Raw genomic sequence first — 27,950 nt, 5'->3', positions numbered from 1 at the left:
AGAACGAGGTGTTCGCCTCCCTTGGGGATGTTTTGCAGCACTTCCTCTCGGAGTATTAGGAAGGCGTCTTGTGTGGAAAGTCCAGTCCTAAAGCCCAGCATGCTAGGCGGTATCATGTTGTTATCCTCTAGATAGTTGACTAGTCTGTTCGCGACGATCCTTTCAAACACCTTCCCCAAGCAGGACGTAAGGGATATGGGCCTGAGAGCATCAATTCCTGGTGGTTTTCCTTGTTTCGGAATTGTGACTACGTCCGAATGTTTCCATTCCGGCGGGACTTCGCCCTTTGTCCATAATTGCTCGTTGAGGTACTCAGTCAGCTCCTCCACCTGGCGATCGCCGAGATTTCGGATCATTGAGTTTGTTATGCCATCAAAACCTGGTGTCGTGTTCTTCTTCGCTGCTAACATTGCACTGTAGACCTCTTCCTTTGATATTGCCTTATCTAGAGGGGGATTCACGGGCCTTGTATTTAAATTTAGGCTACACTGATGTCATCTTATCGGAAATCAAAATACCCTTCTTCACCATATCCAGTAGGAAAATTATAAGATTCGCCTTTTCGAGGTTTAATAATATTAACAATAATACAAGTATTCCATTCATTCATTTCAATCAAGATATTGTGCCTTGTATATATCGCACCGACATCCGCGCGTTGTGGTGACTCATGTGGAGCGATATGTCTTGAACATTATTGTCAGGACAGCACTTATTTTGAAAACATTCTTTACCCCAATTGAGGCATAAAATGCAATATTGCCCACCTAAAAAGTAGCGAAGTAAGATGGAACTACGAGCATTTAAGCATTTATTGAATGGAACGACACAGTCGGGGCAAGCAGGCACAGAACAATTTCAACAAAATGGCGGTAAATGTCTTTTCGAAACACGTCCGGTCACAAAGAATGTTTGCTCAGGTAAAGATTTGAATAACCTGGAAAACAGGCAGTATCTGTTGGCTTATTACGTCCAAGTTCACACTTGATCCGCAACTCTGCCGCTCTTCGCGCTGGGCAGATAATCTGGCGCTGGAGGTCACCGATCCTGGTAACTGCACTTGGGGCTGTGAAGTTCTGCGATGCGCAGAAGTTGAAGGCGCTCCCAGCGAATCCTTTATATATACCACGCTATTGAATCTGTGCTGCAGTGAGTGTTCCGACGATGGCACCACGCATAACTATTCCGGAAAGAAAAGCCATCGCTTTGATGGGACGCACGATGTCCCAAAGAGCCATATCTGCGGCAACAGGGCGCCCATTGCCAAATGTCAATACAATTGTTAAGGCTTTCACTAAAGAAGGACGACTTACCGATGCTCCCGTTTTAGGCCCCCTAGAACGACGACCCACGAGGAGGATAGGCTGATAGTAGAAACGGCAGTAGACAACCCTTTCCTCAGCGCTAGCGAAATTCGAGACCTGCTAGGGTTGGACATTTCAGCCCACCTCATCCGGTCGAGACTTCACGAAGCCGATAGAAAAGCAAGGATGGCTGCACAAAATGCCCAACTGGAAGCAAAGCACCGGTACCAGCGGATGGAGTTAGCTTCTGTTGTAGAAGACTGGACCGCGGATAACTTTCAGTGATGAGGCAGCATTTTGCACCCCCTGGGACCAGCAAAAATGGGTGTGGCGTCCTGATAAATGCCGGTAAGAATACATTTTGCCTACTGATATAATTGGCCAATTGGGAGGTTTAACTCGCCGAAGATTCTAAGGCGATGGGGCGCGCCGTAGTAGAGCGCTCCTATGGATTAATTTTGACCACCTTAAAGGTGATCTTTAACGTGCGCCGAAAAAAAAAGTTCCTGCATTTTTGCAGCCGTCCCTTTCCATAGGGGCAATTTCCCGTGCAAGCAGGGTGAACTTCTAAAGCGTTGTAGTCCCACACTAGGGCCGGGCGCCACGCCGGGGAGCCGCTTGTACGTATTTTACCGGTAGGTGCATGGCGCCACCAAGGAACCCGAATTCACATGGTGCCTTCCACAGCCACGGTGGAAGCTCAACTCGCAACCGCCGGTGGCAGGAGATGCCGCCAGACTCTTTCACCCCCGGCAATGGCGCAACGCGGCATGATTTCCGGGGGCCCCGCCAGACGGACAAGGGTCAGCGGCCCCTGAATAGAGTAAAGGCAGCTTTTCAGGCGTGGATTCCTCTTTCAAGGGTCCGCACTCGACCAGGGACGCCTGTACCCATTAAAGAAACCGGTGGGTGCCCGGCGGCACCAGGATTTGAGCCCAGTACCTTCCGCATATGAGGCGAGTGCTGCACCTCTGAGCCACCGTTGCGGTGGTTGACCGACGGCGATGGTCGAGTGGTAAAACACTCGTATCATAATCGGGAGGTACCAGGTTAGAATCCTAGGCCGCCGGATACCCACCGGTTTCTTTAAAGGGTACAAGCGTCCCCGTACCGTAGCTTGTCTCGACGGTGGAAGAAACGCTTGGAGCTTGACCACCAGCAGCCATGGGAAGTCATGTGCTAGGTCCCTTGAACCCCTTCGGGCGGGGTCTGGGACCTCTGGGCACCCACCAGTTCAAAGGGCACAAGCGCCCCCTGTCTCGGCGGGGGATGAAGGGCTTGGACACGCACTACCGCTGCGGCAGACGTGGTAGGCTCCTCTGGAGCCGCTCGTCACCCACCAGAATAAAAATGTGGACAGGCGCCCCCCGTAGGGGGGATCCAGTGTAGTGGAAACCGTTCCACCACGTCGCTTTGTACCATGGGGTACGAGACCGTGGCAGGTACTTCGCTACCGCTGGGCACCAACCAGTAAAAAATTGGTACAAGCACCCCCTGCCCAGGGGATCTAGTGCTTGGGAAGTTACCCGACTTTGTCGGGAAATGCCCCGGTGGAAGGGGTCGTAACTTTTGGACCGCAGCGGTGGCTCAGAGGTACAGCACTCGCCTCGTATGCGGAAGGTGCTGGGTTCGAAGCCTGGTGCCGCCAGGCACCCACCGGTTTCTTTGATGGGTACAGGCGTCCCTGGTCGAGTGCGGACCCTTGAAAGGGGAATCCACGTCTGGAAAGCTGCCTTTACTCTATCGAGGGGCCCCTGACACTTGTCCATCTGTCGGGGCCCCCGGCCATCATGCCGCGTTGCGCCATTGCCGGGGGTAAAAGAGTCTGGCGGCATGTCCTGCCACAGGCGGTTGCGAGTTGAGCGTCCATCGTGTCTATGGAAGGCACCATGCAAATTCGTGTTCCTTGGTGGCGCCGGGAACCTACCAGTAAAATAGGTACAAGCGACTCCCCGGCCTGGCGCTGGGCTCTTGTGTGGGACTTCAACGCTTTGGAAGTTCACCCGGCTTGCACAGGAAATCGCCCCAGTGAAAAGGGGCGGCTCCAAAAACGCAAGAACTTTTTTTCCAAGTGAAAAGAGCAGTCCCAAGTGAAAAGAGCAATCAATAAAAAGAAACGTCTTTATTCTAAAGCAAAGTTGTCGAACTCGCATCGTGATTGGCAGCGCTATCATGAACAATCGCACAAATGCAAAGCGGACATTGAAGCGTCTAAAGACAAGTTTTTTAATGGTGACATATGTTAATTAGCAATCCAAAAAAGTTTTGGAAAGTAGTAAATCCCAAACACGCTTCGCCATCAACAGTTCCAATAGTCAATAACGGTGTGCTGCTCTCACCATCTGAAGCTGCGACGGAATTAAACTCATTTTTCATCTCTCTATTCACAAAAGAAAACCTATTACCGCATGATCTTGTGTTTCCATCGATTAACTCATCTATGAATGACGTCATAATCACACCGAAGAGTATAGAACGTGCCATTGATCGTCTTTTAAACAACTCAGCACCCGGTCCAGATGGCACCTGTCTAAAAATACTTAAAATGACAAAGCCTGAAATATAAATCATACTAGCCGCACTCTTTCAGCAGTCACTCGATACAGGAATCGTACCAGACGACTGGAAGATTGCTCGCATTACTCCTATACACAAATCAGGTGACCGATAGCTGCCCTCAAATTACAGACCAATTTCCTTGACTAGCATTCCTGGTAAATTACTTGAACAAATAATATGTTCTTCAGTTATGGAATATTTAGATCAGCATAATTTTTTTATTAATCAATATGGATTTCAACGGGGACGTTCTCGTGAAACACAATTATTTGAACTCGTTACAGACCTTCACCAAGCTATTCACGACTCGGTAAGTATTGATGACATGTTTATTGACTTCAAAAAAGTGTTCGATAAAGTTCCTCACACTCGCCAACTGATGAAACTTAGTCGGCTCAACTTACATAGCAAAATTATTAACTGGGTTTCAAGTTTTAAATGCAGAGCATTTCTTTAACTCACGATGTCACCCGTTCTTGGCGTCCGTAGTTGCCCGCATCGCTCGCCTCGACATGCCCGGCCCAGACGTTTCGCCATCGGCGTGATCAACATTCGATAGCGCGCCCAGGCACGTTTCAAGGACGCTCACTCCCCTCTCTCGGACTCAACGTGCGCCGAGGCTGCCAATTTTACTGCTGACGAGCGCTCTCTCGTCAGCAGTTGCCACATGTGCAACAACATTAACGTAACGCAAACTACTTAACGTCGTGCGCCCCCGTAAATGCTCTGCATTTGATCGTGCCCCTCGCGAGGGGGATGTTTCACTGCGTCGCCATGCGAACAGTTTGCCACGCTTTAGTTTCAGTTCCGTATCTCCCCGCCGCGGCCGTGGAGAGAAGGCGGCCGGCCGCGACTCTTGCCACCGCGGCGCTGCGGTTGGGAGTTGCGCTAGGAAAGCGAGCGTCGTCTGCTAGCGGGGAGCGGAACGCGTTCCGCTCGGCATCTCCGGTCTTCTCCTCTTCTGGCTATTTATCTTTTGGCGCGAGTGTTTCTGGAACCGTCGATTCACATCCAGATCATTGTAGATCACAGACGATTTTTTAATCAATCGCTACCAGTTCGTTTCCGTAAAGAACCAGTATTCCGCCTTAGCACAAGTTAAATCTGGTGTTCCGCAGGGTTCCAAACTCGGACCAATTTTATTCCTTATTTAAATTAATGATGTCAGTACCAACCTACATTCAACAGTTAGATTGTTTGCGGACGATTGCGCTCTCTACAGACAAATTATTCTTCCTCAAGATACTAACATTTTGCAGGCAGATCTAAACAAAATTTTCCTTTGATGTGAGCAATGGCAGATGGACATAAACCTTTCGAAAACTAAAACGATGTCATTTACTAGAGCTAGCAACGTTCAACTCAGCTCATATTATACAAACAACATGTGCATAGAAAATGTGCCTACATTAAAGTATTTGGGCCTTCACCTATCCTCTTACCTTACATGGAATGACCATATTGACGATGTAATGTCAAAAGCAAGTAGAACACTTGGCTTCATTAAACGACATTTGTATTTAGCAAATCAATCGACCAAACTTTTAGCTTACACAGCCTTAGTTCGTTTGAAGATGGAATATGCCTCTTTAATTTGGAATCGAAATCAGACGCACCTAATAAACAAACTGGAATGCTTACAGAACAAAGCAGCACGCTTTGTCACTAAAAATTACTCCACGGCCTCCAGCATCACAGCTATCAAATCATCCCTCCAATTACCCTCTTTAGAAAAACGACGACTGCTGGCACTGCTCTCTCACTTCCACACATTGTATCACACCCAATCATCCTTTACAGCATCCCATATCAAGCCCGCGAATCTCATTTTTCCTCGACTCGATCATCCGTTCAAAGTCCGCCCCATGTCTGCACGCACAAATCTTCTACAGTCGCCGCTATTTCTTGCCATTTATCATTGGAATAAGCTGCCGCAACAAATTGCATGTATTAAAGGTCACGACTCGTTTGTCAACCATTTGAAGGGCAATTTAAACATGCTTGTTTAGGAACGTAGTGTTGTGCTTTTTTTGACAAGATGCACTATGTGCTTTGTATTGGGTGATTTTTCATTCTTGTATTTCGTTTGTTAGTGTTTGGTAACTCCCACTCGGTGTTCAAATTTACGCTTGCTGTTTATTTTGAGCAACTGTGTTGAAATTTTTGAGCTGTTTTGTAACCCCCCCCCCCCCCCTATGTAATGCCTGCAAGGGCCTTTAGGGTATTTGAATAAAAAAAAATCTCAAACACACGGGCGTTCTCGCTTCTATTGATATACGATCGCTCTTTCCTGAACTTAATGTTCAAATGCTAGACATGCATACCAGTTCTTGCTGGTATAATAGGCTTTTTACCACCATCACGCAGGTATGACGACAAATATGTCTGGAAGGTGCGCTCCAGCGGGCGGACAACAGTCACCGTGGAGGGGGGGGGGGATGCATCAGCTACAGAGGCCTAGGACCGCTCCACAGGGTCACAGGACGGATGACGGCAGCAGGCTCCGCCGACATAATTTAGACTGTCTTTGTGCCATACGTGCTGGATGGACCGTTCCCGGATGGGCTGTATCATTTCCAACAAGATGTCGCGCCAGTTCACACCGCCAAAGCAATTCAAGATCTCTTCGAAAGCCTTGGAATAACAAACTTGCCATGGCCTACCAGAAGCCCGGATTTGAACATAATAGAAAACGTGTGGGGGTTGATGAAAACCAATTTGTGTAAACAACCTGGCCAATAAACCTCAGACTCCGACGAGCTGTGGATCGCCATTGAGAGAGATTGGGAGCGTCTCCGCACTGAATCGAGTTGCGTGGACGCGCTCTACGACTCCCTTCCCGGAAGGATTCAGAGCGTAAATCTGGCTCGTGTAGCACAAACAAGGCACTAGGTTTTTCGTATCACCGTCATGCCTAGCGCAACGTCTTGAGCACCTGCATGTCAAGCGGGTGCACGGACTGTATAACCCAAGTCATCGCAGACATCAGCCAGTCGACTACCCCCGCTTCTTCAGAACGCTGATGTCAGCACAGGACCTTGCAGAAATATTGAGACTGCATTTAGGTTTTTCATCAAAGTTGAAAGCTTGAACATATTGTTCATTTGATCAGCCTTGGGGGTTGGGCTAACAGTGTGACGTTTAGCAACTAGAACCCACAGGGCGGAATCATCCGGTCCTTATTGTCTTTGTGCGAGCCTACATTATTTTTCAATGTTCTTTATGCTACCATTTTCCGAGATGTTGTTTGGTTCTGAATAAATAACTAAATTCAGTATGCTCTGACAGTTTCTAGGTGTGAAAAACAAGCAAAAATTGCCAAAACGACTCGATGACGGTGTTTTTCAGTGTCTGGAAATCGGTCAATGACAGCTTGCCCACTCCCTCGAGTTTTTTTGACGTTGGACTGTCGGCAGTGACGCGCAAAGCCGAGCGCCGATATCCGACAATGGTGCACGCGATACCCACGCACCGCATTGGAAGAACGATGACGCAATGCACAACGGTACGCCAAAGCTAATGCAGACGGGAAACTAACGCGGCGCGCTCTAACGCAAGTGATCTCCGATGTGCTTTCGCGGCCCGGTCCCGCAGGCAGCACTTCCAACGGCCAAAGAAGCTGCGGAAGCTAAGGCGACGGGCACAGCGAGCAGGGACACGGCCATCGCGCTGATATGGATCGCGCATGCTCACACTCCGCTGGTCTCAAACTAGGCGCTAACACTAGATGCCTCCCGCGCAGTCCGGAGCACGCCGCTCGAGCGTTATAGAGAAGCCTTTTACCGACTGTAGAGTGTTACACCCGTGACGTTCAGCGACCATTGCCTAGTGTCGTTCTCGATTGCCATGAGCAAAGATAAGAATAAGTTCAACTCGGACTTATGGAAAATGAATAGCTTGTTGTTGAAGGATGAAGAAATCTAAAAAGAAGTTAAAAAAAAGATTACGAACCTTCAACAGCACACATGTGACTGGGCCTCTGAGCGGGAGAACTTCAAAGCAGAAATCAAAATGGCAGCAATGAAAAGGTCGACCACTGTAAAGCATGATAAAAGAAAAAATGAAGCCGTGCTTAGAGGGAACCTGGAGACGCTTTCTGCGCTAGAGTGCCAGTCACCTGGACTGTTCAAGGACAACATCAAAATTTTGAAACATCGGATAGAGGCTACAGAACAAGGTAAATATCATGGCGCGATAGTGCGAGCCCGCGAGGAAAAGTTCATCTTAGGGGACGCCCCTACAAAGAGAGCATTTAGATCCGAGAAGAGATACGCTACCCGCAACTCGATTGCGGAAATAGAATACAAAGGGCAGGTCCTCGGCGAACAAGAAGCAATTAGCAAAGCTTTTTGTGAGTTATATGATGGTTTGTTTTCCTACCAACCTGTTAACTTGGAATGGTTTAAGGACAACTTTTTAAGATTCTGGTCTGCGATAGATGATGAGACAAGAGAAAATTTCCGGGAAAGTCTAGAGGGCCGGACGGGTTGTGCAGGGCGTTATACAAAGCATTCCGCAATGACTTAAGCCCAGTATTGTGTGGCCTGTACAAAGAAGCCTACACGCAGGAAAGACTGCCGCCCTCGTTCTCACAATCGCACACTGTTCTCATACCGAATACAGACGTAAGTGAAGAGCTAAGAAAATTTACTGCGTATAGGCCAATATCTTTAACGAGTGTTAATTATAAAATTTAATGAAAGTTTTAACAAAGACATTACAGAGTGTGATAACGAACATAGTGGGTGAACACCAAACATGTGGTATAAAGGTTGATTGATTGATTGTGGGGTTTAACGCGCCGACGCAACGTAGGCGATGAGGCGCGCCGTAGTGGAGGGCTCCGGATTAATTTTGACCACCTGGGGATCTTTATCGTGCGCCGAAATCTCGTACACACGGGCGTTTTTGCTTTTCGCCTCCATCAGAAAAGCGGCCGCCGCGGCCGGGAATCGAACCCGCGACCATGTGGTATAAAGGGAAGATCTATCACAAGCAATATACACATACCATGGAGCATTCTCGAATGTTGTGATCGCATGAATGACGTCGTAGCCATGCTACAAATAGACCTGTAAAAGGCCTTTGATAAGGTCTCGCATGAGCTACTCTATACTATTTTGGAAAAAGTAAACCTCCGGAAAGTAATAATGGAGGGCGTGAGACTGGCGTATAAAAATTGTTCGACAAGGCTGGTAATAAATCGGTCAGTGAGCCGACCAATAAATGTCACCCATTCAGTACGGCAAGGATGCCAGCTGTCCCCTTTACTGTTTGGTTTGTAATTCGAGACATTTTGTGCTAGCATCATAGACAGCAACATTATACATGGTTTCTAGTTGCAAGCATGTGAGCTACGTGTATTAGCATATGCGGATGACATTACTTTATTTTGTAGTGACAGAAAAAGCATCAGTGTTGCAGTTGCGTTGCTTAGAATATTCTGCGAGTATACTTGGAGCTCTGTAAATTGGAGCAATTGCTTGGGTCTTTGGCACGGCAACTGGGGCGTAACCGCTAGTGTGTTTGAAGGTATGAACTGGCAGGTTATGCCGGCCAAATACTTAGGCGTTCCACTGGAAATCTACCGAGATAGCGACCCGTACTGGCGAAGCCAGACGACGGCGCTGCGTGATAAAGCGGAAAAGTGGGAAGGCAAACGGCGTGTGCTGTTGATGTTTGCGAGCGTGACAGTGTGAAACATGTTTTTGTTTACAAAACTTTGGTACGTTTTGCAAGTGATCCACTGTTCTCGCGCCAATGTTCAGCGACTACACCGCGTTTGTGCTATTTTTGTTTGGGGCTCGTCTTGGGAAAGGACGAGTAGGACGAATCTTTTCCGAAGAGTACGCGAAGGTTGGTTATCGGTCCCGCATCTTTTTTTGAGACAAGTTGTGAATCGTTTTTATTTCTTGCGCGAGGTAAAGGACCCCTTCCTGCGCACTGCTCTTCAAGTCAGGTTAGGCCGACTATTTCCCCAATTCATTGTTACGTCATGTCGAAGCTAAGACGGAGGAGTTCACGGGTATTTAAAAGAAGTTGTACAAGCGACACAAATTCTTTGCGTACGGTTCTCGATGGAGTACTTGAGTGCCGTGTCGAAGAAAAAGTTGTATAAAGACCTTGCTGATATCTGTTTTCCGGTTCCTTTATACCTATCCATGTTTCCGGTGGGCCCCGGTCAGAACGTTTTGAAACGGGTAAAAGCTATGGCCATTCCCCCTGGTGTAAAAACTTTTTTCCTTAACCTCCATGCTGGAGTGTTACCATTTAAAACATGGATGTCGGAGAAGGGTCTGTTTGTGCCATGGGGTGTAGACTGTTCTTTGTGCAAAAATCCCGAGACGGTGGAACATTTCTTTTTGGATTGTTCGGATGGAGCTTTTTTGAGTGACGTTCTTCATCGAACCATAAAAAAAGGAGTTTCCATTGAGCCCTTATGACATCCGGTTTTTAGCGGTGGAAAACGATAATGGCGTGCCTTATGACCTAATGATGTTGCTCGTCCTCTATGGAATATGGAGGTCACGAATGGCGGCTCGGTGCTGTGACATTGATGGAAAGCCGGCAAGGCAGTATTTCTGCGAGTGTGTTCAACGTATTGTAGAAATCTGGAAGAGTCAACAAAGTACTCCTGAATGGTTGCATGAATTCGGAAAGGTATTATCTATGCCCCGTTTTTAGTCACGTTACGCTCGCTTGAGTGAAGTCAGCGCTTTTAATATATGTACCGCTGTTTCTGGATTATGTCTGAAACCGACAATAAAGAAAAAAAGCCTCCGTGGTGCACTCGGCTAGCGCGTTGAGCTGTTAACCCAAAGGTTGGAGGTTCGAGCCCTCTCGGGGCCGAAGAGGAGTCTGCCAAGATTTCTTTTTTTCGTGTTCTTCGCACCCTTTTTTCCATAAACATGTTTCATGAATTCCTTTCTCGGTATCACCGTCCAGGTGAGTATCCAAGCAGCTCGTCCGGTCACCGTGTGTCTTCATCCTCGTTCTTCACGCAGTGTTAATCCTTTGTTTAGTTGTCAACCAACGAGCCAGCAGCTTAGTCATACTAGGTATGTGTAAAGTTAGCCGTCTCGTGCCGCCTCCGTGGCGCAATCGGCTAGCGCGTTCGGCTGTTAACCGAAAGGTTGGAGGTTCGAGCCCTCCCGGGGGCGAAAAGGAGTCTGCCAAGATTGCTTTTTTTCGTGTTCTTCCCACCCTTTGTTCCATAAACATGTTTCAGGAATTCCTTTCTCGGTATCACCGTCCAGGTGAGTATCCAAGCAGCTCGTCCGGTAACCGTGTTTCTTCATCCTCGTTCTTCACGCAGTCTTATTCCTTTGTTTAGTTGTCAACCAACGAGCCAGCAGCTTAGTCCTATAAGGTATATTGAAAGTCAGCCGTCCCGTGCCGCCTCCGTGGCGCAACTGATGAAAGCGATCCTTTTTTGCGCCATGTTATTCAGACAAGACTATCACACACTCTCCCTGAGTTTGTTGTGTCAACTAGTGATGCAAGACCAGTGTCTGGGAGAGGGTTTTTGAGTGAAGTTGTGCGTGCCGTCAAACTCCTCAAAGTGGGATTTTCGACAGAATACCTGAGTGTTGTAACGCGTAAACGTCTGTAAAAAGATCTTATTGATGTATGCCTGCCCGTGCCAATATACCGGTCGCTGTACCCAACTGGAAAATGCAAAGATGTTCTTCAAAGAATTAAGAAAATGCCAGTTAGAGCGCTCTGCAAAACGTTCTTTTTCCAGTTGCATAGTGGCACTCTTCCTGTGAATCCTTGGTTGGAAGAAAAGGGGTTATTTGTCTACGGGTCCGTATACTGTCGTTTGTGCAAAAAAATAGAAACAGTTGAACACATCTTCCTGGATTGCTGGGACGCAGTATTTCATTGGGATATTCTGCAGAGGACTTTGAAAAAGGACCTGCCACTTACTCCTTATGGCATTAGGTACCTTCCAAGGGAAAATGAAGGGGGAGTGCCCTATGACATGATCATGCTCCTTTCTCTACATAGTTTGTGGAGAGTTCGTATGGCGGTCAGGCATGCTGATGCCAATGCTTGACCCGTCAGGGAATACTTTATTGAATGTATAACGTACATCAGGGAAGTTTACCGAGCGCAAGTAGACCCACCTGAGTGGATCACAACATTAGATAGCCTGGCATCATTGAAAACATTTTAGTTCTTGACGCAGCATAAGAGAGGCTGCTGTTTCACATCCATCCACCAAGCGTTGTCTGTCGATTGTATCATGTCACAAGCAGGCAACAAAAAAAAAAGCCTCCGTGGCGCAATCGGCCAGCGCGTTCGGCTGTTAACCGAAAGGTTGGAGGTTTGAGCCCTCCCGGGGGCGAAGAGGAGTCTGCCAAGATTTCTTTTTTTTGTGTTCTTCCCACCTTTTTTTCCATAAACATGTTTCATGAATTCCTTTCTCGGTATCACCGTCCAGGTGAGTATCCAAGCAGCTCGTCCGGTCACCGTGTGTCTTTATCCTCGTTCTTCACGCAGTGTTATTCCTTTGTTTAGTTGTCAACCAACGAGCCAGCAGCTTAGTCCTATTAGGTATGTTTAAAGTTAGCCGTCTCGTGCCGCCTCCGTGGCGCAATCTGCTAGCGCGTTCGGCTGTTAACTGAAAGGTTGGAGGTTCGAGCCCTCCCGGGGGCGAAGAGGAGTCTGCCAAGATTTCTTTTTTTCGTGTTCTTCCCACCCTTTTTTCCATAAACATGTTTCATAAATTCCTTTCTCGGTATCACCGTCCAGGTGAGTATCCAAGCAGCTCGTCCGGTCACCGTGTGTCTTCATCCTCGTTCTTCACGCAGTGTTGTTCCTTTGTTTAGTTGTCAACCAACGAGCCAGCAGCTTAGTCCTATTAGGTATGTTTAAAGTTAGCCGTCTCGTGCCGCCTCCGTGGCGCGATTCTGTTTCCGGCTGCCGATAGGAGCGGACGCAGGATGGATGGCTCCGTGCAAGCTGCGATAACGGCCGATGCCGGCCGTGGTGAACCGGTTTCTTCGTTGCCCAAGGATTACCGTGTTGTTCTGCCCCCCCTGCCCACCGGAGAAGCGATGAATCGTGTGGTTGTTCTGCACTGCGACGTCGGCGGTCGACCGTACAGAATTGACGACTTCAGGCAGCCGTTGAAGGACACTGGAGTGATACAGGAAGTTTGTGGCATAGGGGCCTACCAGATGTCCCACGTCTGGCTGATAAATTTTCGGACGAACGGAGCGAAGAAAAAACTGCTGGAAAGCGGCCCGTTGAGCGTGAAAGGACGGCCATGGCTTGTAGTCGACCCCGTAAGGCACGAACTTCGGGTGAAGCTGCACTGGGTTGCCTTCAACGTTACCAACGAGACTATAAGGAAGATATTCGCCAAGTACGGCGACGTGAAGGAGGTGACGAGTGACAAGTGGCGTGTTCAGGACTTTGAGAGCTCCGAATCGACAACCCGGATTGTGCGCCTAGTTTTGCATGAAGGTGTCACGCCGGACAGGCTTCCCCACCAGCTGCGGTTAGGCCCCGGCACGGCGCTCGTCGCGGTGCCTGGGCGATCCCCACTGTGCCTCAGGTGCCGCAGAGCCGGGCACATTCGCCGAGAATGCCGGGCCCCCAGGTGCTCGGAATGCCACGCCTTTGGGCACGAGAAGGCGGACTGCACCCGCTCGTACGCTCGGGCTATGGGTCGAGGCCTGGAAAGTGACAACAGCGAACTCGTTATGGACGAGGAAGAAGCAGAGGGAGCAGCGGCACCCGCAGCACCTGAACCCAGGACCCACCACCACCCCGAGCCGGAAACGGACGTGGATACCACAAGAAAGGACGAGAGCAAGCCACTGACGGCGGAGGGGCGTAGCGCGCCAGCAGACGATCAGCCTCGGCAGGCCACCGCTCAAGACGGGGACAGTGCTGGAACCACCAAGGACGAGAGCGAGAGGATGGACCTCGAGGTTCAGCCGAGCAAGCGTCGGCACGAAGATGGCCCGGAGACTGCGGACGAACCAAACCAGCGAAAGCCAGAACCGCCGTGGCAGGCTGGTCGGGGAAAGAAGAATCAGCGAGCCGCCACTACTAAGCCAGGGGTGGCGTCGCCGGGAAAAGGCGGCACGAAAATCACCTGACCACATGTAGGACCGGGCACACTGTATGGCGCGAGATAAAGGTACGCACTTTACACTTGGTCTGGTCCCTCCAAAATGACGGCCCTCTGTAAGCCCTTTCGAATAGCTACCCTCAATGCACAAGGACTTTCAGTTAAGCGAAAGCAGAATCAGCTGTACCGCATGGTTACGGAGCGAGACCTAGACGTCGTCGCCATACAGGAGACGAAAGTCGAAAGTGAGGATCAGACCGACTGTATGGTGCGTCCCTTTACAGCACACTATTATGCATGTGTTAGTCACGCGGTTGGAATGTCGGCGGGGTGTGTTCTCTTGATTCGCAAATCGTTAGGGGTGGTAGTCCAAAATGTCACAGTGTGCCTAACGGACGTTTCGTAGTTTGTGACTTTGCTTTTTCAACAATTAAGTGGCGAGCTTTTTCAACAATTAAGCCAGTGGCGAGTGATTTGTGTTTATGCACCAACAAGAGTCCAAGAAAGACGCTATTTTTTCGAGGAAATCAGAAAATACTGCAGTGGTGATCGATACACAGTGTTATTGGGCGACTTTAACTGTGTATGCTCCGCACGAGACAAAACCAGCTGTACACCCTATCGTGACGTAAGCACAACTTTATTATCTGAAATGGTGAACGATCTTGGTTTAGAGGACGTGGGAGAGTGTGTTAGCAGTGGAAGAGATGTACATTATACGCATTTCCAAGGGGCTAGTCACGCCCGCTTGGATAGGGCGTATATTTCAGCTGAGCTGCTGCCATGGTGTTGTGACTACAACGTGCGCTCGGTTTCGTTCTCCGACCACTGCTTAGTATCGTTTTGTCTGGGAAGTAAAAACGAAAACAGAAGTAAATTTACATGGGATCTATGGAAATTTAACGATAAACTGTTAGAGGACGATCTTTTTATGCAGCAAGTAAGAGCAACTGTAGAAAATATTGGTAATAGTAGCAGCGAAAAATTAGGAGTTCAATGGGAGCACTTTAAGCAAGAAACAAAAATGCAAGCAATCGAAAGAGGAACCGCTATTAAGAAGGAAAGACAAAAGCAAGAAAGCGTCTTGCGAACTTGTTTGCAGGCAATGTTGGAAGAAGAAAGCCAAGTCCCGGGGTCGTGTAAAGATGAGATAAAGGCCACAAAAGCAAAACTTGAGCTGATAGACGCCGAACTTTATCACGCAGCGCTCGTCAGAGCGAGAGCGGAAAAATTGATAGCGGGCGAAATGCCCACCAAGAGAGCACTGGGGACAGAAAAAAGATACGCTCGCCGCAACGAAATAACAGAAATTGAGTACAACGGCGTAGTCAGCGGCGAAAACATAGACATAGAACGTGCTTTTTTTGAGCACTACAGTACCTTGCTTTCGCGAAGCGCTGTTCAACTTGAGAAGTTTGAACGTGAATTTGTGTCTCTGCTGCCAAAAATCGATGACGAAACAAGGTTACTATTAGAATCCCCCATCACGGTAGAGGAAGTGAAAGAAGCGATTAATAACCTAAACCTGGGAAAGTCACCAGGTCCTGATGGCTTGAGCGCGGCTTTTTATAAGTTCCTTAAACATGAGATATCCCCTGTGTTAACGGCAGTATTTAGAGAAGCTTTTACGTTAGGGGTGCTGCCACCGTCGTTTTCGGCTGCGCACACCATTTTAATTCCTAAAACAGAAGACACTGCCAAACTTCGTCAGGTGACGTCGTACCGCCCAATAAGCTTAACTAACGTTGACTACAAAATACTCATGAAAATACTGGCTAAAAGGTTACAGACTGTTATTGGCATCATAGTGGGACCGCATCAAACATGTGGGATAAAATGACGATCAATTGTCACGAACATACACAAGGCTCGGAGTGTACTCGAGAGCTGTGATGTGATGCATACCGGTGTAGCAATGCTACAAGTGGACCTCGATAAAGCGTTCGACCGCGTGCCACACGATGGGCTTATGGCAGTATTAGAGCACGTTAACATCGGCTCTGTTATCCTAGAAGGTGTTCGCATGGCCTACAACAAGTGTACGACCAGAATAATTGTTAACAAGGTGTTGGGAAGGCGCATAGAAGTGCAGAGGTCGGTGAGGCAGGGGTGTCCTCTGTCACCTCTCCTCTTCTGCATATACATTGAATCCTTGTGTTTAGCCATAATGAGAAATGAAACTGTCAAGGGATTTCAACTTCATGCGGCGGAGGTACGAGTTTTAGCTTACGCAGACGATATTGCTATTTTGTGCGCAGGTCAAGAAAGCGTCTCTCAAGTCGTTAACTTAGTGAAATGGTTTTGTCATGTGAGTGGATGCGCCGTGAACTGGGACAAGTGCCTGGGAATATGGCATGGAGAGTGGAGTACAACACCGGTGGTATTTAAGAATATCAAGTGGGTAACGACGCCCGTGAAGTACCTAGGCGTGCCGCTAGAGTATTATACCGATAGTGACCCTTATTGGAGGAAACAAGCTGTGGAGCTACGAGAAAAGGCAGAGAAGTGGAAGGGCACAAATTTGTCCATCTTTGCTCGAGCGACGGTTTGCAACCTATTCATGGTGAGCAAACTTTGGTGTGTATTGCAAGTACTCCATTGTTCACGGGCAAATGTTCAAAAGCTGCACCGTGTTTTTGCAGTATTTATTTGGGGTTCGTCCTGGGAACGAACCAGTCGTACAAACCTCTTTCGGTGCGTTCGTGATGGGGGTTTAGGGTTAACGCATCTCTTTTTACGTCAGTTGGTAAACCGTTTTCTTTTTTTGCGGGATGTTAAAGACCCGTTTTTGCGCACGGTTTGTCAAATTAGATTAGGCAGGGTTCTGCCAGAGTTTATAGTTACGACATTATGTTTGCCGGGAGGTATACGTGGCTACCTAAAAGAAGTTGTTGAGTCATTTCGTTTTCTAGCTGTGCGATTTTCGTTGGATTATCTCAGTGCAGTTTCAAGAAAGCGACTGTATGGTGATCTTTGTGATACAGTTCTCCCGGTTCCGTTGCACAGAATAACGTACTCAGCAGGCCCTGGTCGAGATGTGTTAAAGCGGGTCAAGAAAATGCCAGTTGCACCAGGGATTAAAACGTTTTTCTTTAAATTACATACCGGAACACTCCTTGTTAAGACATGGATGCAAAAAAAGGGCCTCTTTATGCCATGGGGGGAACAGTGTTGGTTGTGCAAGAAACCGGAAACCATTGAACATGTCTTCATCGACTGTTGGGATGGTGTATTCTTTTGGGATGTGCTGCAGCGTACGTTGAAAAAAGATATGCCAGTCGATGTCTGTGGAATCCGGTATTTGTCCGTTGAACATGATAAGGAGGGTGTACCGCTAGATCTAATAATGTTATTGGGCTTGCACAGCATATGGAGGTGTCGGCGGGCAGTCCGTCACTCGGACATTGACGCGCGCCCAGTCAGAGAGTATTTTCAGGAGGCTATTGTTTCGTTTGTTGAATTGAAAAAGGCCCAACAAAGTGTTCCGGAATGGCTGTCACAAGTTGAAAGGCTAACAAAGATAAAGATATTTTAGCCACCAGCGCTGCATCCCAGAGCGGGAGCAGCGATTTTATGTTTTAGTATGGGTTTGTTGTGACACTGATGTTTATGTTTGTAAAAGCGGTGCTTGTTTGGAAATAAAGAAAAAAAAAAGCCTCCGTGGCGCAATCGGCTAGCGCGTTCGGCTGTTAACCGAAAGGTTGGAGGTTCGAGCCCTCCCGGGGGCGAAGAGGAGTCTGCCAAGATTTCTTTTTTGTGTGTTCTTCCCACCTTTTTTTCCATAAATGTTTCATGAATTCCTTTCTCGGTATCACCGTCCAGGTGAGCATCCAAGCAGCTCGTCCGGTCACCGTGTGTCTTAATCCTCGTTCTTCACGCAGTGTTATTCCTTTGTTTAGTTGTCAACCAACGAGCCAGCAGCTTAGTCCTATTAGGTATGTTTAAAGTTAGCCGCCTCGTGCCGCCTCCGTGGCGCAATCCGCTAGCGCGTTCGGCTGTTAACTGAAAGGTTGGAGGTTCGAGCCCTCCCGGGGGCGAAGAGGAGTCTGCCAAGATTTCTTTTTTTTTTCGTGTTCTTCCCATCCTTTTTTCCATAAACATGTTTCATGAATTCCTTTCTCGGTATCACCGTCCAGGTGAGTATCCAAGCAGCTCGTCCGGTCACCGTGTGTCTTCATCCTCGTTCTTCACGCAGTGTTATTCCTTTGTTTAGTTGTCAACCAACGAGCCAGCAGCTTAGTCCTATTAGGTATGTTTAAAGTTAGCCGTCTCGTGCCGCCTCCGTGGCGCAATCGGCTAGCGCGTTCGGCTGTTAACCGAAAGGTTGGAGGTTCGAGCCCTCCCGGGGGCGAAGAGGAGTCTGCCAAGATTTCTTTTTTTCGTTTCTTCCCACCCTTTTTTCCATAAACATGTTTCATGAAATCCTTTCTCGGTATCACCGTCCAGGTGAGTATCCAAGCAGCTCGTCCGGTCACCGTGTGTCTTCATCCTCGTTCTTCACGCAGTGTTATTCCTTTGTTTAGTTGTCAACCAACGAGCCAGCAGCTTAGTCCTATTAGGTATGTTTAAAGTTAGCCGTCTCGTGCCGCCTCCGTGGCGCAATGGACATTCCACTTCCGGCTTCCGAGCGGAGCGGTTGTGTGATGGCTGGCTCCGAGCCAGGTGTTGCAGCGGCTATATCCAGCCGCGGTGCCCGGTTTGCTGGTGCGCCTTCGGGATACCGGTTTCTTCTACCGTCGATACCGTCCGAAGACTCGATGAGGGCGTGCCTAATTTTGCACTGCGACCTTGGCGGACGGCCTTACCGGATTGACGACTTTCGCACGCCGTTCCTTCTGTTGGGCGTGCTGAAGGACATCGCCGGAATTGGGCCTTTTCAAATGGGTCATGTCTGGCTCATTCCCGAGGCTCGTCAACGACTTTTGGACTCGGGCGGACTTCAAGTAAAGGGGCGGTACTGCGCAGTCATCGACCCGATACAACAAGAAGTTACAGTGAAGGTTCATTGGGTGCCTTTCTACGTCGCCGACGCTGCCTTAGCGAGAGTGTTCGCTGACTTCGGCGAAGTGAGAGACGTCCGACAAGACACCTGGGGTGCGGCCGGTTTTGAAGCCGCCGAGTCGACTACGCGCCTCGTACGTATGATGTTGCGTGAGGACTTTACACCGGACGACCTCCCGCACATGCTCCGTTTTTACGGAGGTTCCATCCTGGTCGTCGTGCCCGGTCGGGCGCCTCAGTGCCTTCGCTGCCGACGTACCGGCCACATTCGTAAGGACTGTCGCACCCCGCGGTGCTCAAAATGCAAAACGTTCGGCCACCTGACTGAAGAATGCGTACGCACCTACGCGAAAGTGACTGGCAATCCTGAAGAAGCTGATTTCCTCCCCGAAGTCATGGACGACGAACAGGCTGAGCTTGCTGCTTCGGCAGCTACCGGTACGACGAAGCCTCTTGCCAAGGAAGATGACGAGGCGGTAGGCGGAAACGCCCCCTTCGACGCCCCACCAAACACCAAGGACGTCGCCATCAACGAGGCAGCAGGAGCAACCAAGACGATACACGGCGAAGGCAACGGCGCCGAAGAAAAAGAAGGCAACCACTCCACCCAGAAACTGCTGCACTCCAACGATGACGAAGACCAGGCTACTCCACGAGCCGCAACCTCGAAGGACACGCAACAGAGCGACAGTCTTCCAGCGGTGGCGGCTACCGCTGGCGACGACTCCACCACGTCACAGGCTACCACTGCTGCCGCAGCTGCAAAGCGGCCGCGAGAATCACCGGGGCTCAACGACGAACAACGCCTGAAGCAGCTCGAACGTGAGTGGTCTGCAGTGGCCAGCAAAAACAAAAAAAGCAAACTACCGGCGCAGCAGAATCGCTCTGCTAGCGTATCCCGCCCATTTAGAATGTAGATGTAGCCTCGAATGTAAACGCCTTGGTGTCTGTGTGAGTGACTCCCCTTTTTTAAATGCCCCTCCATGTAGCAACTCTTAACGTCAGAGGATTAGGCTCGAAGAAGCGACAAATGCAGCTGCGAAATTTACTGCACCAAAAGCAAATTAATGTTCTGGCAGTCCAAGAAACAAAGGTTGAGGGAGAGGAACACACAGATACCCTGGTGCAGCCATTTATTGAAGGGTATTACGTTTGCGTAAGTCATGCGGTTGGTACAGCTGGCGGTTGTGTTATATTTGTTAAAAAAGAACCGACATGTGTCGTTGAAAGTGTGACATCATGGTTAGGGGGGCGTTTTTGTTTGCTGCGATTTTCGTCATGGGGAGCAGCCGTATAGAGCGGTTTGTGTGTATGCGCCTACTGTGCCTAAGCAGAGACGCATGTTTTTTGAAAGTGTCCTTCAGATGCTGGAATGTGACCGGCCGATTTTCTTCATGGGTGACTTCAATTGTGTCTGCAGCCAGGATGACCGATCTAATGAAAACGCTCCTTTTGACCCCAGTGCACTCTTTTTAAATGATGCCTTGAGCAGCTTGTGTTTGGAAGATGCTGCGTCTCTAGTTGATACTTCGAGTAATACGAAATTCACCCACTATCAAGGAAAAAGCCATGCTCGCCTTGATAGAATATATGTGTCGTCGCAGCTTGCTCCGGTTTGCAACAATTATGTGGTAGAACCCGTTTCCTATTCTGACCACTGCCTGGTATCTGTGTGGGTGGGGGAAGAACAAGATAGCCGTGTTAAATTTAACTGGGAACTCTGGAAGCTGAACGATAAACTTCTGAATGACAACACTTTTTGCGACTCGGTAGCAACCATGAAGGGCGATTTAGATAAGGCCGATGACAGTAACTGTACCGAACGTTGGGAGCGATTTAAACAAGATGTAAAGTTGTTAGCTATCGAGCGGTCAACAGAAATAAAGCTTAAAGAAAGGAAGGAGGAAAAAGAACTTCGAAATTTATTACTGTTGCTCACGGCTGAGGAGGAAAAGGCGCCAGGATTGTTTTGTGATGATATCCGTGATGTCAAATTGAAACTGGAAAGCATAGAGGTAGAAAAATATAAAGGCGCTGCAATAAGGGCCCGTACAGAAAGACTGTTAGCTGGGGAGGCGCCCACGAAACGGTCTTGGGCGGATGAAAAGCGCCATGCTAAAAAAAGAAATTTCTCGGATTGTCTACGAGGGCGTTGAAATACAGGAACAGTCAGATATTTAAAAGGCTTTTGTAAAGCACTACCAGAGCCTCTTTGCCTACAATCACCCAAGGGAGGGATTCGAACGGTCCTTCCTTAATTTGTTACCCCGTCTCGATGAGGACATAACAGAGCACTTGGAAAGCCCCATTAGCTTAAAGGAAGTTAATGAAGCAATAGATAGCTTAAGTAATGGTAAATCGCCGGGGCCAGACGGGCTCGGCTCGGCCTTTTATAAAATGTTTAAAGTTGTTCTGGCACCTGTCTTGCACAATCTTTTCAGAGTATCTTTCCAAAAAGGGGCCCTTCCCCCATCTTTCTCGAAAGCGCACACGATTCTCATACCCAAGAGCGACGACACTGAACTGCTTGCTAGAGTCACGGGGTACAGACCAATTACCTTAACTAACACTGACTACAAGATCTTCATGAAGGTTTTAGCTAAGAGGTTACAAGCTGTCATAAAGAATATCGTGGGACCTCACCAAACATGCGGTATTAGGGGAAGGAGTATTTTTACTAACATCCACATAGCACGCAGTATCTTAGAAACATGTGATATGGATTTCAGAAAGGTAGCCATGTTGCAGGTAGACTTTGAAAAGGCATTCGACAAGGTGTCTCATGACGTCCTTTTCAAAATACTGGAACATGTAGGAATAGGCAAAACAATTCTAGACGGGGTAAAAATGGCCTACCAACAGTGCACGACTAAATTCATTATTAATGGGAACCTGTGCCGCCCTGTCGATGTGCATGCTTCAGTGCGTCAGGGCTGTGCCCTGTCGTCACTGCTCTTTGCGCTTTACCTTGAGCCTTTGTGTGTAAAAATTATTCAAAGTCCTCTCGTGCAAGGTTTTTGTCTTGAATCCTGTGAGACTAAAGTAATGGCTTACGCCGATGATGTTGCCTTTTTTTTTAATAACCAAGAGAGTGTCACTAATGCAATGAGAATCACGCAAGAATATTGCGATATGACGTAGCGCAGTCAATCTTAAAAAATGTGTTGGGCTTTGGCATGGTGAGTGGGTCGAAACCCCACGTATCTTCAACAGCATCTCATGGTCAACAGAACCGACCACTTATCTCGGAGTACCCTTAGGCAACTATCGAGATAGTAACGGGTACTGGGCTGAAAGAGCTCAGACAATGCGCGCGCAAACGGCCAACTGGGAGGGCCGCAGCCTTTCTATCTTTGCGCGCGCAACAGTTTGTAACGTGTTTCTGGTATCAAAACTTTAATATATCATGCAAGGTCTCGCTTGTGCACGATTAAAAGTTCAAAAGTTCAACCCCATTTTTGCAGTCTTTGTCTGGCAATCAACTTTTGAGAGAACGAGTAGAAGCAACTTGTTTAGGAAAGTTCAACGGGGAGGGCTTTCACTCCCACATCTATTTGTTAGACAACTTGTTTCCCATTTCTTATTCTTGAGAGATCAGGGCGATCCGTTTATACGTACCTTCTTGCAGCACACGCTTGCAAGTGCTTTACCCAACTTCGTAGTGTCGTCAGCGAATGTGACCCGTTACTCAGTTAGTCTCTTTTTGAGAGAAGTCGTTTCCTCTTGCCGTTTTTTATTGACCCGTTTTTCTATGGAATTTTTGTCTGCTGTGAACGGTAAAAAACTGTTCTGCGACCTTATCGATTGTCTGTTCCCTGAGCCGATGTATAGATCATTGTATAAGGTTGGCTCCGGACAAGACGTGCTACGAAGAGTAAAGAAAATGCCAGTGACTGGTGCTGTTAAAACATTCTTTTTTAAACTGCATACGAATACACTCCCCGTTAAAACATGGATGTTGGAGAGGAGTTTATTTGTGCCATGGGGTACTGAATGTTCATTGTGTAAAAAACCAGAAAGTGTTGAACACGTATTTCTCGACTGTTGGGACGCCGTTTTCTTTTGGGACGTCTTGCAACGTACCCTAAAAAAAGACCTTCCAATCACTGCACGTGGAATCCGCTTCCTTGATGTGAAAAATGATGTTTTACCATACGATTTGTTGTTTATTTTGGGTCTACATAGCATTTGGAGAAGCAGAATGGATGTAAGAAATGCAGACGTTAATGCAAAATCGGTGGGTAACCATTTTATAGAGCAAGTGTGTAAACTGCGCGACGTATTTGTTAAGCTGGAGTATGATGATGATGTGATCACTGTTATGAACGAACTATCTGTATTAAAAGTTCACAAAAACGTAACCGCTAGCTAAAAGCGCGGCGGTTTTGATGTATCTTCCTTTTTTTTCTCAGCCCTAAAGGCTGATTGTGTAGTACTTGTTTTGTTGTGCCCAGACGGCAATAAAAAAAAAAAGCCTCCGTGGCGCAATCGGCTAGCGCGTTCGGCTGTTAACCGAAAGGTTGGAGGTTCGAGCCCTCCCGGGGGCGAAGAGGAGTCTTCCAAGATTTCTTTTTTTCGTGTTCTTCCCACCCTTTTTTCCATAAACATGTTTCATGAATTCCTTTCTCGGTATCACCGTGCAGGTGAGTATCCAAGCAGCTCGTCCGGTCACCGTGTGTCTTCAACCTCGTTCTTCACGCAGTGTTATTCCTTTGTTTAGTTGTCAACCAACGAGCCAGAAGCTTAGTCCTATTAGGTATGTTTAAAGTTAGCCGTCTCGAGCCGCCTCCGTGGCGCAATCCGCTAGCGCGTTCGGCTGTTAACCGAAAGGTTGGAGGTTCGAGCCCTCCCGGGGGCGAAGAGGAGTCTGCCAAGATTTCTTTTTTTTCGTGCTCTTCCCACCCTTTTTTCCATAAACATGTTTCATGAATTCCTTTCTCGGTATCACCGTCCAGGTGAGTATCCAAGCAGCTCGTCTGGCAACCGTGTGTCTTCATCCTCGTTCTTCACGCAGTGTTATTCCTTTGTTTAGTTGTCAACCAACGAGCCAGCAGCTTAGTCCTAATCAGGTATGTTTAAAGTTAGCCGTCTCGTGCCGCCTCCGTGGCGCAATCGGCTAGCGCGTTCGGCTGTTAACCGAAAGGTTGGAGGTTCGAGCCCTCCCGGGGGCGAAGAGGAGTCTGCCAAGATTTCTTTTTTTCGTGTTCTTCCCACCCTTTTTTCCATAAACATGTTTCATGAATTCCTTTCTCGGTATCACCGTGCAGGTGAGTATCCAAGCAGCTCGTCCGGTCACCGTGTGTCTTCATCCTCGTTCTTCACGCAGTGTTATTCCTTTGTTTAGTTGTCAACCAACGAGCCAGCAGCTTAGTCCTATTAGGTATGTTTAAAGTTAGCCGTCTCGTGCCGCCTCCGTGGCGCAATCGGCTAGCGCGTTCGGCTGTTAACCGAAAGGTTGGATGTTCGAGCCCTCCCGGGGGCGAAGAGGAGTCTGCCAAGATTTCTTTTTTTCGTGTTCTTCCCACCCTTTTTTCCATAAACATGTTTCATGAATTCCTTTCTCGGTATCACCGTCCAGGTGAATATCCAAGCAGCTCGTCCGGTCACCGTGTGTCTTCATCCTCGTTCTTCACGCAGTGTTATTCCTTTGTTTAGTTGTCAACCAACGAGCCAGCAGCTTATTCCTATTAGGTATGTTTAAAGTTAGCCGTCTCGTGCCGCCTCCGTGGCGCAATCGGATGGCGCGTTCGGCTGTTAACCGAAAGGTTGGAGGTTCGAGCCCTCCCGGGGGCGAAGAGGAGTCTGCCGAGATTTCTTTTTTTCGTGTTCTTCCCACCCTTTTTTCCATAAACATGTTTCATGAATTCCTTTCTCGGTATCACCGTTGTTAGGATCGGCCAACACAGGAATTCCTCGCAAGCCCTAGAGCAAAGTGTGCGTGGATGAATCACCCAGAGGCACGAGGAGGCAAGAAACCCTGGCGCCAGCGGCGGCGGCGGTTTCAAGTGGCGGCTTCTATATCCTGGGTTCATCGGACGCTGCGGGCCACTTCTTTTCTTCATACACGTATGAAAGAAGGGTCCACCGAAAGGAAGCTGCAGTTTCAAGTGTCCAAGCTCTTCGGTTTCCAACCATCGGCGAGAGCAGGAAGTCGCTTGTCTTTACGTGCTGGGAGCCGTGTTGAAATTCCGTTCTCACGGGGCCTCCAAAATGAAGACTTGCGCAAAGTGGTGCAACTCCGGCACGGGACACGATCCATGACGTGGATATTCACCCTTTCCATCGACCGAGTGGTTCGTGTGCATCAGCCACGCCTCATGTCGTGGGCGGTACATCAAGTGTCGTCCACTGCCCACCTGATTGGACAACCTGTGTGAAGTTAAATTCCCTAGCCAGGGATCTGGGGAATACGAACTCTATTTAAACGGCTGTATTCGTGTTATTCTTGTTCTCCTGTCTCGACTGTCATCATGTAGAATAAACCTCCTGTACAGTTTCCTCCTAAGCAGTCATCTCGAGTCTTTAGTCCGACACCATGGCGAGCCGGGACCTGCGGGCCTGAACGAGTCAGACAACCCAAGGGCCCCTCATCTCTAACACTGGTTGGCAGCAGCTGGGATGGACCGTGCCTCATCGTGCTGTCTCTGCGGGTGAGCGTTTGGCTTTTGCTATGGGATTCGCCAGGCTTCAGATTTTGAGAGAATAATCTTGCACTGGGAATCAAGCGCTTGTCAATTGAGAAGGGTTAATCTCACGACATTGCTTGGAAGCAGAGCCAAAGCAAAGCAGAGAAAGCGGGGTCATGGACCTAATGAAATTGCCAAAGTCGGACTTGCTCTTGTTATGCGAGGAACTGTCAGTAGAAGTTCCAAGCAAAATAACGAAAAAAGAGCTGTGCAAGATCATTCCTAAAAGCGTCGAGAATAACGACGAGCTTGTACATGCATGGAACTTAGTTCGAGAAGCTAAAGAGAAAGCGGAACAGGAACAGAAACGACTTCAGGAGGAGTCTGAACGAGAGTGGGAGAAAGAGAAGGAACGGCAAAAGTGGGAAGCTGAAAAAGCGGAAAGAGAGCTAAAGCGACTGGAGCTTGAAAAGGAAAGACGAAAAGATGGCGGTAGCGCGAGAGCCGAGACTCCTGAAAGAACATGCGAGGCAGTATCGTATCGGATGGATAAGTACATGCATCCATATGAAACTGGACGGGACATAGGATTGTACCTAGGAAATTTTGAGAGAACTTGTGAACGGGAGAACTTTGCTCGCGGTACTTGGACACAACGGCTTCTGACACTCTTGCCATGTGAAGTAGCTGAAGTGATAGCGAGACTTAGTACGGAGGATGCGGCGGATTACGAGAAAGTGAAAGCTAGCCTGCTGAAGAGATACAGGCTTTCAGCTGAAGCTTTCCGCCAACGTTTTAGAAGCTCAAGCAAAGGCGACAGCGAGGGCTATCCGGATTTCGCGTATGGCCTTAAGACTAACCTTTTGGAGTGGCTTAAGGGAGCAGGGGCCTATGAAAGCCGCGATGGAGTTGTCGAATGCATTTGCCTTGAGCAATTTTATCGAAGCATCCCCCAAGCGGTGAAGCTGTGGGTTCAAGACTGGGAAAATGTCGGCACAGTTGAAAGAGCCGCAGAGCTAGCGGAAGAGTACGCTACTCGCAGAAGGTTGAGCACAGATGAGAGTGCATCACACGCTAGAAACGTGACGCGGAGTCATGTTCCCAGCAAAAAGAACCTTTCTTCGAAAAGTTCCGTGCAGGCGGAGGCGCGAAAAAGAATGGGGGAAAAGCGGGAAGATCAGTCGAAGAGAGAGGGTGCAGACAAAGCAGGAAAAAAAGAGTTTGAGGCTAGTAGGCCACTTCGCTGCTACAACTGCAATGGTGTCGGGCACTTTGCAGCCAAATGCACCAAACCTAGGGTAGTGTTCAAGTGCGTCGATGAAAGCGGCGAAAATCTAGAGCTCCTTAGGCCATACTTGCACAAACTGCAAGTCAATGGAAAACCTTGCAACGTGCTTCGGGATAGCGCCGCAACGATGGATGTTGTCCATCCGTCCTACGTTGCAGCAGACGATTTCACGGGGGAAGTCGCATGGATAAAACAGGCGGTGGAGGAACACAGTGTATGCCTGCCAATGGCTCGGGTGAGGATTTGCGGGCCGTTTGGGGAGCTGATCACTGAAGCCGCAGTCTCGAAGGCCCTGCCACTTCAATACCCTTACCTCTTCTCAAATCGATCGGATCGATTGCTTAACGAGGGAGGCCAGAAACTCGGAGAGGGAGTGGTGCAAGCTCTGACAAGGTCTAAGACTCGCCAGCTCGCCTCTCAGTTAAGTCAGATTCCTGAACCTAAGGTAGCCAGAGAGGCACGTGCCAACCTACCATTGGAACCACTTGAGGAGGAAGAAGTGACGGGTTGTCAAAGGCAGACAGATGCACAAGGCTATGACCGAACAGGGACGATCACTGAGGCAGCAAATGAAGCAGAGAGCTCTGAAGGGGCAGTGTTATCTCCAGCTTCACGCAACTTTGATCGCCTTCTTAAGGTTAACCGGGAGTCACTAATAAACGAACAGAGAGAGGACCCCACTTTGGAGAGATTGCACGTTACGGCCAAAGAAGGCATTGCTCGACGCAATATAACTGTGCATGAGAAAGGAGGCTTACTGTATCGCCACTACCAGGACAAAAAAGGCAAAACACTCGATCAGTTAGTCGTGCCTGAAAGGTACAGAGCGGACATTTTGAGTCTGTGCCACGGGAATGGCTGGTCAGGACATCTTGGGATAAATAAAACAAAAGAGCGGCTGCTAATGGAATATTATTGGCCAGGATGTTTCAAAGACGTGGAGCGCTATGTGAAATCATGCGATGCGTGCCAGCGTGTGGGCAAATCGGGGGAGACATGGAAGGCTCCACTGAAAATTGTGCCACTAATTTCGGAACCTTTCCGTCGGCTTGTAATAGACACAGTAGGCCCTTTGCCCAGGACTA

General features: G+C 48.6%; 1 protein-coding gene and 11 non-coding genes across 12 annotated transcripts; all 12 read left to right on the top strand.

Annotated features, from left to right (window-relative positions):
• The first annotated feature begins 10,949 nt into the window (after nucleotides 1-10,949).
• Nucleotides 10,950-11,023, top strand: Trnan-guu (transfer RNA asparagine (anticodon GUU)). Its single transcript has one exon. It is a non-coding gene; the product is annotated as a tRNA-Asn (tRNA).
• Nucleotides 11,024-12,139: 1,116 nt separating this feature from the next.
• Nucleotides 12,140-12,213, top strand: Trnan-guu (transfer RNA asparagine (anticodon GUU)). The gene has a single exon. It is a non-coding gene; the product is annotated as a tRNA-Asn (tRNA).
• Nucleotides 12,214-12,450: 237 nt separating this feature from the next.
• Trnan-guu (transfer RNA asparagine (anticodon GUU)) lies at nucleotides 12,451-12,524 on the top strand. Its single transcript has one exon. It is a non-coding gene; the product is annotated as a tRNA-Asn (tRNA).
• A 284-nt stretch (nucleotides 12,525-12,808) lies between these two features.
• Nucleotides 12,809-13,978, top strand: LOC144168122 (uncharacterized). The gene has a single exon (XM_077697179.1). It carries the CDS (start codon nucleotides 12,812-12,814, stop codon nucleotides 13,976-13,978), a length of 1,167 nt encoding a protein of 388 aa, XP_077553305.1. The 5' UTR covers nucleotides 12,809-12,811.
• A 3,626-nt stretch (nucleotides 13,979-17,604) lies between these two features.
• Trnan-guu (transfer RNA asparagine (anticodon GUU)) lies at nucleotides 17,605-17,678 on the top strand. The gene has a single exon. It is a non-coding gene; the product is annotated as a tRNA-Asn (tRNA).
• Nucleotides 17,679-17,913: 235 nt separating this feature from the next.
• Nucleotides 17,914-17,987, top strand: Trnan-guu (transfer RNA asparagine (anticodon GUU)). Its single transcript has one exon. It is a non-coding gene; the product is annotated as a tRNA-Asn (tRNA).
• Nucleotides 17,988-18,227: 240 nt separating this feature from the next.
• On the top strand, nucleotides 18,228-18,301 carry Trnan-guu (transfer RNA asparagine (anticodon GUU)). Its single transcript has one exon. It is a non-coding gene; the product is annotated as a tRNA-Asn (tRNA).
• Nucleotides 18,302-23,424: 5,123 nt separating this feature from the next.
• Nucleotides 23,425-23,498, top strand: Trnan-guu (transfer RNA asparagine (anticodon GUU)). Its single transcript has one exon. It is a non-coding gene; the product is annotated as a tRNA-Asn (tRNA).
• A 237-nt stretch (nucleotides 23,499-23,735) lies between these two features.
• On the top strand, nucleotides 23,736-23,809 carry Trnan-guu (transfer RNA asparagine (anticodon GUU)). Its single transcript has one exon. It is a non-coding gene; the product is annotated as a tRNA-Asn (tRNA).
• A 239-nt stretch (nucleotides 23,810-24,048) lies between these two features.
• Nucleotides 24,049-24,122, top strand: Trnan-guu (transfer RNA asparagine (anticodon GUU)). Its single transcript has one exon. It is a non-coding gene; the product is annotated as a tRNA-Asn (tRNA).
• Nucleotides 24,123-24,359: 237 nt separating this feature from the next.
• Nucleotides 24,360-24,433, top strand: Trnan-guu (transfer RNA asparagine (anticodon GUU)). Its single transcript has one exon. It is a non-coding gene; the product is annotated as a tRNA-Asn (tRNA).
• A 237-nt stretch (nucleotides 24,434-24,670) lies between these two features.
• Nucleotides 24,671-24,744, top strand: Trnan-guu (transfer RNA asparagine (anticodon GUU)). The gene has a single exon. It is a non-coding gene; the product is annotated as a tRNA-Asn (tRNA).
• Nucleotides 24,745-27,950: the final 3,206 nt, after the last annotated feature.

The sequence above is a fragment of the Haemaphysalis longicornis genome, unplaced genomic scaffold, assembly GCF_048455015.1.
Source record: "Haemaphysalis longicornis isolate Haplotype H1 unplaced genomic scaffold, Haemaphysalis longicornis Haplotype H1 scaffold_2, whole genome shotgun sequence".
NCBI lineage: Eukaryota > Metazoa > Arthropoda > Arachnida > Ixodida > Ixodidae > Haemaphysalis > Haemaphysalis longicornis.
Note: the sequence above shows the minus strand (reverse complement) of the source record. Positions and strands in the feature narration are given on the sequence as shown.